Source organism: Podarcis erhardii (assembly GCF_964252035.2).
Source record: "Podarcis erhardii genome assembly, chromosome: 16".
Lineage (NCBI taxonomy): Eukaryota > Metazoa > Chordata > Lepidosauria > Squamata > Lacertidae > Podarcis > Podarcis erhardii.
Genome location: NC_138514.1, coordinates 38,265,121 through 38,273,493, shown reverse-complemented (window position 1 = coordinate 38,273,493; position 8,373 = coordinate 38,265,121). Strand labels below are relative to the sequence as shown.

The 8,373-nt window shown below is 55.5% G+C and overlaps 1 protein-coding gene and 1 long non-coding RNA gene across 5 annotated transcripts in view; one reads left to right on the top strand and one right to left on the bottom strand.

Moving 5' to 3' along the window:
- The first annotated feature begins 454 nt into the window (after window positions 1-454).
- The window catches only part of SMG6 (SMG6 nonsense mediated mRNA decay factor), an 87,404-nt gene continuing 79,485 nt past the window's right edge, over window positions 455-8,373 (top strand). For 3 of the 4 annotated variants that reach the window (XM_081843715.1, XM_081843714.1, XM_081843713.1), the window contains exons 1-3: window positions 455-602; window positions 4,070-5,780; window positions 7,106-7,298. In XM_081843715.1, coding sequence (XP_081699841.1) covers window positions 485-602; window positions 4,070-5,780; window positions 7,106-7,298 — 2,022 coding nt within the window. In that variant the 5' untranslated portion in view covers window positions 455-484. Of the gene's footprint in view, window positions 603-2,809; window positions 2,960-4,069; window positions 5,781-7,105; window positions 7,299-8,373 lie in introns of those variants that run through there. The other variant, XM_081843716.1, reaches the window with a different exon arrangement.
- Window positions 1,019-2,773, bottom strand: LOC309331521. The gene is made up of 2 exons (XR_014151880.1): window positions 2,649-2,773; window positions 1,019-2,150 (listed from the first exon to the last, which is right to left on the bottom strand). It is a non-coding gene; the product is annotated as an uncharacterized lncRNA (long non-coding RNA).

Sequence of the window (8,373 nt, the reverse complement as noted above, 5' to 3'; positions counted from 1 at the left end):
CACCTTTAAAAAAATTAAACCAGCTGAACGTGCTGCTGCCCAAAAATCTCTTTTCATGTTGGGGGGGAGAATGAAATAGGAATCTGGTCCTCAGTGTTTTAGATACAAGGCTGGTTTAAACAGGAGAGCAGGATGCTGCCTTATACTGAGCCCGTCTAGCAGCAAAACGGCTCTCCCGGATTGCAGGCTAGGGAGCGAGAGAGGCCGGGGATTTAACCGAAGACTCCGGCGTCCCCTTCTTCGTCTACCCCGAGAACTGAGTTGCTGCTCTACCCTTTCTTTTCTCTACGCATCCTGGCTGACCACGTGGCCCAGTGGGCGGGGCAAAGGCGAAGCGCTTTCGAGACCCGAGAGCTGCTTCCCGCCCCTCCCTCCTCCGTGGAGGCTGCGCCTGCGCGTTCCGTCCCGCCCCTCGCTCTCGCCCGCGGCGCGACTTGTCCCGCGTCGGCCGCCGTCCGCCCGTTTCGTTTCCCGGGGAGCCAAAATGGCGGCGGCGGCGGAGCTGGAGCGCGTCCGCGTCTCGGCAGCGGAGCTGAGGAGAGGCGTCCTGGCGGCGGCGGAGGCGGCCTCCTCGGGGGCGGCCAGGGGCAGCGGAGGACCAGGTGGGCGCGCCGGGCGGGGGCGCGCCGCGGGGGGAGGAGAGGCGCGCGCCCGGGGCTTCGCTCCGCGTGAACGGGCCCGGGGGGGCGTGGCGGGGGGAGGCGCGCGCCGGGCGGGGTCGCTTCCTCACGGCCCGCCGACACGCGAGTTTGCGGGGAGCTTCTTGTCGTTACCACCGCGTGGAGGCCGTGGTTCTCACGGTTCTCACCGCTCGGCCGTTATTCTTACCGTGAGGGGATCGTTATCGCCACCATTGTCACCCTCATCCTCATCGTTATTCTATATTTAATTTGATCTCGGTGGGGTTTTTCGTTTTTATTCTGTTTATTCATTTGCACCCCGCCTTTCCCTCAAGGCGGCTCACGAAAGATTAAAAACAAAACACAGCGGTGAAGCACAGAATACGTGAAGATAATGATAGTAATAATAGTAGTTGTTATTATTTATACCCCACCCACTATGGGTGGCTTCCAACACATGTAAAAACATCATAAAACGTTAAAAACTCACCAATGCATAAAACACATGCATTATGTTTTAAAAACATAAAAGACCATGGTTGTTTTTTTTAATGATTAAAACATCAGTGGTGTTAGAGCGATGTTTGAAAGAAACTTGATCTCTTATACTGCAAGCAGTAACAAAGCAAAGCAAGAACAGCACAGAAGGCTGTTGTTTAAAAATAAGGACCCACCTCATTTGATGATTGCAAGTACAGTACTGTAGTTTTAAAGTTGTGCTTGGAGTTGTGACTCGCCCTGGGGCCTTGTGGGAAAGGGCAGTCAATCAATAATATTAAGAGCTGTTTCCTTAAAAGCAGTCAGTTCCCCAAAGGCCTGTTGAAGAAAGGTCTTCTTCACCCACCCTCCGGAGGACAGCAAAGAGGGAACCAGCTTTAATCTCTCTAGGAAGGGAGCTCCAAAGTGGTCTGGGGGAGCAGCAGCCCCTCTCCTTCGTCCACACAAAGCGTGCCTGTGAGGGTGGCAGGATCAAGAGAAGGGCCTCCCCCTAAGATTGTGCTGGAAAAAATGGGGTGCAAGCATGGAAGTGAAAGAAACAGATTAGGTGGAAAACAGACTGGCACAGAATGTGTCCCGTTGAGACTGCACAGTGGGTTTGTGCCATATATCAGTCTTGAAACGAGGTCCCGTGGATCAAGACCCTCCTCACTATGTAATGCACTTTTTGTCCACCATCCCAAGACAGTGAACGTTTAGTTCTTGCATTGGGTTGTGGCTGTTTCCTCTCACATAAGTTTTAGTAAGGCTGCAGTCTGTATTGAAACTGGTGATAGACACGTATAGAGCCATACTTGCATTGATTGGGCTGTAAATATGATTTTCAAGTAAATATGATGGAAGCTGGCTGCAAGCAGGATTCTCTCATTGAGGATGGTGGCTCACAGCAGACGGAGGACTGAGGCTGAGAGATGGAGACGTTGCTCACAGCCAGCCAGGAACTCCTCTGAAGAGCTGGTAGAACTTGAATCCAGCTCTCCAGCCTGTGGACCACATTTCTTCTCCCCTCTGCAGTCTATAGTGAAGTCCTACCTGAAATACAAAGCTCAGCTGTCATCCTAAAGTTGTTCCTGCCATTCAGGGGCCAGTTTCTATGGAGTGGTTGTGTGTTCACCTTAATGTTCCTTGAGGACGGGATGGTGGGAAGCCTGGGTGCCTTGCTGGGCCTTTGCTTTTTATTAGCATATTTTTCCGTGTAGAAGATAAACTTTTTTGACCCAAAAATGAGGTTCAAAATTTAGGGTCGTTTTATACACAGGTAGTGCTGAGGGGGGAGTTGCTGTACTACATGGACCACCTTTGCTCTGATCCAGCAGATTCTTCTTATGTTTTTATTAGACAAGTTCACAGAGAAGAGGGCTACTAGCCATGATGGTTTTGCTCTACCTCCACAGTTGGAAGCAGCAATGGTTCTGAACACCAGTGGCTGGAAACCACAGGAGGGGAAAGAGCTCCTGGGTTCAGATCCTGTTTGGGGGCGTCTGGTTGGCTGCTATGAGAAGATGAAACTGAACTAGATGAGCCACTCACCTGACCCCCTAGGCTGTTCTTACAGTCTTGCGTTCTCACATTCAGCCAATACTCCAGGAGCTGAGCCATCTTTCACCGCCAGCAGTCCTGTTTTTTTCCAGTGTTCCCCTTGGCTGGAAGGTTCCAGAACCCCGCCCCACCAAGGCTCTGTTGTCACGGGCACTGCTTCCTTTGGGGTTCCGATCCCTGCCAGCTCAGAACACCTGAGGAGGGCCACCTGGCATTCCTGGCAGCCTTGCAGCTGGCAATGGCACAGGGAGCCAACCAGTGGGAGCCCCCTGCTACTCTCAGGATGTTCTCCCCTGTGGGAGGTCTGTTCTGGCTTCCTGAATGAATTGGCACAAAGAGGTTCCTATGGGGTGGGGGCTGCACGTGTCGTCTTTGGGCCGCATATGGGGAGAAGCCCGTGAAAAATACTTTGTGTCTGAAGAAAGCACCTGGCAGGGCAGAGGCGGCTTCCTGATGCGTCTCTGGGAAGCTTTATAACAATACGTCACCATGGAAGTGGCCGTTTGGGTGGGATGTGATGGGAAGCGCCATGCATGGGGGGGGGCAGATAAAAGAGAAACTCTTAAGTTTGTAACTGTCAATGTCAGTTTTGTGAGGTGGCCAAGCAGCCACTTGGTGAACCCCAAAGAACTGAAGTGGGGACCAAGAGGGTGGGTCAGAAGGAAACATATTCATGTCCGTAGGAAAATGTCCATCCAGCTCAGTATTGCCGACATTGGCTGGCAGCAGCTCTCCAGGATGTCAGGGAGGGGATGCTTCCAGTCCTCCCTCAGCGATGGGGAGCTGTGCTACTTGAGAAATAGCATTCCCGCTCTCTGCCCTGTGAGAGAGTCCTGCTTGAAATGCTCTAGAGCAGTGTTTCCCAACCTTGGGCCTCCAGCTGTTTTTGAACTACAATTCCCATCATCCCTGACCACTGATCTTGCTAGCTAGGGATGATGGGAGTTGTAGTCCAAAAACAGCTGGAGGCCCAAGGTTGGGAAACACTGCTCTAGAGCAATGATGGCCAAACTTGGCCTTCTAGCTGTTTTTGGACTGCAACTCCCATCATCCCTAGCTAACAGGACCAGTGGTCAGGAATGATGGGAATTGTAGTCCCAAAACAGCTGGAGGGCCAGGTTTGGCCATCACTACTCTAGAGGCTCTTCCAGTATGTGTTAGCAGTACTGAGTTGGGTGGACCAGTGATTTGACTCCGAAGGGAAGTGAATTGGCACCAGGTCTGCTCAGTCAGACATCTTCCTCTTGGCCCTGTGCTGGTCCTGCTATGTGTTGGTCACAGCTCACTGTTTCCCCTGCCTCTTTGGCTCTCTTGCTCCCTAGGCAAAGCCCACAACCATGTCCCTGATTTCCCCCGATGCTTCTTATCCGCTCCGAGGCTGACCACCTCCTTGTGTTTTTCCTTCTCTGCAGAGACCACAAAGGAGCCTCGCCACCGCAAGGACAATCGGCGCCCTGACCTCGAGATCTACAAGCCAGGCCTCTCCCGACTGCGGAACAAGCTCAGCTTCTCAGCCAAGCAGGAGGAGGCCAAAGGAGGCGCCCTGGCTGGCGACAGAGGAGCTCCCCTTGCTCCCAGCAAGGAAGAGTCCCCAGCCCCTCAGGACCCTCCCAGAGGAAGCAGCCAGCAGCAGCCCAACGGCCTCTTGGAAGGCACTGCCGAGGCAGGGGCCCCACAAGATCCGGGGGTCTCCCCTGAGGACTGGTGTCCTCGTATCATCCGGCGAGCCAAGAAGCCTGACCAGCAGATCTACCAGCCAGGGAAGCGCCTGCAGGTCCCCTCCAAGGAGCCCGCTGTCCCCCAGCTGGCGGCCGAGGAACCCCCCGCAAAGGGGGAGCGGGGTGAAGAGCCCGAAAGGGACGCTGGGAAGGGCTACAGGAAGCCAGCGGCCCCTGAGGGGCAGGAAGGGGGCCTGAGCCAGGAGGGGGCCAAGCTCCTCCGTGGCGGGGAGAAGGGCAGGCGGGCCGAGCGGGTCCGGAAAGGAGGTGAGGAGGCAGCTGCCCATAGCAAGGCCCAGAGCACCCCAAAGCGCTACTCGCGCTCGGACAAGCGGCGGAACCGCTACCGCACCTGCAGCACCAGCTCGGCTGGGAGCAACAACAGCGCTGACGGGGCCCGCGGGGAGGCAGAGGCCGGGCGGAAGCGCCAGGAACCACCCAAGGAGAGGCCCCGTCCCCGGAAGCAGCTCTCCGCTTCCTCCACGGACTCTCTGGATGAAGACAAGGTGGAAGAGGAGGAGGCCGAGGCAGCCCGTGGCTCCAGCAGGGACTCGGAGGCAGCCAAGAGTTGTCTGGAGCACAGCTGGCTCTCCCGGGGCACCGGCGGGCGGGAGGCCAAGGGAGCCCCAGCGGGCGGCAGGGGCAGCGGGCGGGGGGAGCCCTCTGAGGCAGAGTGGCGCAAGCGGAAGCCCTCGGAGGCCAGCCTGAGCGACTCCACGGAGGCCGCCGAAGTGGGGAAGGGCTCTTCCAGCCGGGAGCCCCAGGGCAGGGGCCGTGGCATCCTGGTCCTCCCGGCCAACACGGACCTCACCGCCAGTGGTGCCGGCTCCCCCGAAGCCCCCCACTCAGGGCCGCGGCTCCTCTTCAGCGGCGGCCTGGGCAAGGGGACCAGGGGGAGGGGCAGAGGGGGCACCGCCCGCCGGCTGTGGGACCCCAACAACCCTGAGCAGAAGCCAGCCCTGAAGAGCCAGGCTTCCCAGCTGCACTTCCTCGACACGGACGATGAGGCGGCCCCTCCGCCTCGGGGGGACACCCGCCAGGCCCAGGCCTCCTACTACCGCTTCCAGAACTCGGACAACCCCTACTACTACGGGCGGGCAGCAGGCCAAGCCCCCTCCTACCCCTACGCCGGGTACTCCCTCCCCTATCAGGTCGGTGCCATTAACGGGGTTTACCCGGGCACCTATTACCCGCCAGGCTACCCGGGGCAGGCTGAGCCCTACCTGTGCAGCCCCCTCCTGGCTGGGCCCCTCAGCCCCGAGATGGAGCAGCAGGTGCGCAGCCTGCAGCAGCAGGATCTCAGCAAGATCCTCCGCGAAGCCAGCAACCTGGAGCAGCAACTGAGCAACCTCCTGTCCCGGGACCGGCTCAGCCCTGAGGGCCTGGAGAAGATGGGGCAGCTCAGGTGCGAGGGCTTGGACGAGGGTGGGTGCTGGCAGAGGGGGCGGGAGCTGGTTGGCCGGAGGTGGGTTTGGGGAGGGGTCTTGGCATCACAGCTGCTTTCACCTGCTGCTCTAAGAGCCAGGCAGCTTGCAGGGGAAACCACGGTGGGTGCTCTTTAACTTTGGCCATAAGGATACGGCCTAGCTGCTGGATCATGCTAAAGGGGGTCCATTGTGTCCACCACCCTCTCCTCACAGGAGCCACCCAGATGCCACCAGGAGAAGGCCAAAAGCAAGTGGGACCATCGCATAAAAGCAGCATTCTCCCCATTTAAGATTCCCTGCAAGTCGCCTCCAGGCGCTTAGTAAAGAGGCCTTGGACTAGGACCTGGGAGAACAGGGTTCAAATCCCCTCTTAGTCACGAAGCTCACTGGCTGAGTCACTCCGTGAGTCATTGCCTCCCAGCCTAATCTGCCTCACAGGGTTGTTGTGAGGATTAAATGAGGAGCAGGAGAACCATGTAGGCCACCCTGAATTCCATGGAGTAAAAGGCAGAATACAAATCAATAATGCTGCCTCTGGCAGTGGAGGGTGTAACATAGTCAAGGCGGCTAGTAGCCATTGGTAGCCTTACCCTCCATTCATTTGTTGGATTCTTAAGAGAAGATAAAAGGAGTGAAAGGAAGGCCTTTTTGCAGGTCATTATTGCTTTTATATTCATTAGTTGCATTTTGCATTTGCTTGTCTTAAAGTGATTTACGCGACAAAAATAAAGACATTAAGATCAGATAGAAAAACAACAGTAAATGAAACCTAAAATACTGGTCCACACATCCATTCAAAAGCAACAAGCCCTAGTCTCTTTTCTTAAAGGATGAACACAACCACCAAGGTCACGGACGTATCCAGCTGCCCTCCCAGTTAAAAACCAGAAGCCTAGGCGAATAATGTATTTTGCCTGTACTCCAAAACAGGGCATTGCTAATTAATGGGGTTCATTGTCAGAAGATGTCCAAGGAGGCTTTAAAGGGGGGCTAAGCCGGTTAGTGGAAGACGATAAGTCCTGTCTGTGGAATCCCTCACGGAGAGGCAATCTGCTGCTTTTGCCTGGGGAGTTACAACAGTTGGGGTTGTGCTATTAATGGACTTCCCAGAAGAGGCCTCTGGTTGGCCATTTTGGGGGAAATGGCGTGCTGAACTCGGGCGAGTCTTTGATCCAACTCAGCTACTGAGCTCCTCTTAAATTTGCCCCATTGTGGGTCTGAGTAGAGTCCTGTGGAAGAGATGAACTGTAAGGGGGGGGTGTTTGAGGTGGAAGCCCCTGGGCTTAGCTGTGGCCCTTTCCAGGGTGGAGATGCTGCAGCTGTACAAGCGCTGCCTGCTGACCGACATCGAGTTTGCTGACGCCCAGAACGTGGACCAGCTTCTGTGGAAGAACGCCTTCTACCAGGTTATCGAGAAGTTCCGGCAGCTGCTCAAGGATCCCCTTGGGGAGAACACCCAGGAGATCCGCACCAAGCTGCTCCAGATCCTGGACGAGGTAAGGACACCTGAGGCTGAGCCCTGTGGCCTGGCGCCAGGGGGAGTGCACTGTCCCAAGGGTCGGGGTAGTACGCCTGACCCCAAATATGGTGGTTTTAAAAACACACGGAAATGAAAAGCTTATGTTAGCATGATGACCCCGTTATGTAAGGAAGAAAAAGCTGTGTCTGTCTCCCAACACATAGCAAATAGTGTGTAAAGGCAGAAATGTTTTGCAGCCTAGCCTTACCCAACCGGGCACCCCTCTCTGGATATTTTGGACTGCAACTCCCATCAGCCCCAGCCAGCATAGACATCGGAGCCCAAACTGTCTGGAGGCTAACAGGCTAGGCCAGGCTGCTGTAGCCCAAGCAGAACCTCCTGGTGCACCTCTGCACTGTCACCAGCAACCTGCCTCTCAAAACCAGCTCCTGGGAAACCACAAGCAGGGAGAGCTCAGCTGTTGCCCTCAGCTCCTGCTTCCCTTTGGGGCGTCTGATTGGCCACTGTGAGAACAGGAGGCTGGACTAGATGGGGCCCCTTTGGCCCAATCCGGCTGCTGCAGGGCTCCTATTACATTTGTACTGATGGCTTTTTTAAAAAATAAAATGAGACAAATTCACAGGGGTGGCTAAGTCTTCCTTCTCCCTCTGCTGTTGGAGGCAGCATGTTTCTGAATCCAGCTGCAGGGGCTCAAGGGCAGGGAGTTCTGCTGGTGAACTTTGCTTTGGGGGCATTTGCTTGTCTCCTCTGAATAGGATCATGGACGAGCTGGGCCCCCTTTCACCAGATCCAGCTGCATGGATTTCTGACATTCTGATGACTTCAGCTCCAAGCTGTTCACAAAGCTTCCTGTGGCCCACTGACAAGTGCTGAACGCACAAAGGCTCTGGATCCCTTCCCACTTTATGGCATAAACAGCCTGTGTTGGGTGATTCCAAGGCTGCACTCTTGTTTGTGGGCACCCAGAAGGACCGTGGTGGAATCCCAGGAGTTGGTTAGTGAACCAGCTTGTCCCCAAGTCTTTTTTTTTTTCTTCCCCCCAAGTCTATTACTGGTGGCGGTCAGGATTGCTCTGAACTAGAGGTAAAATT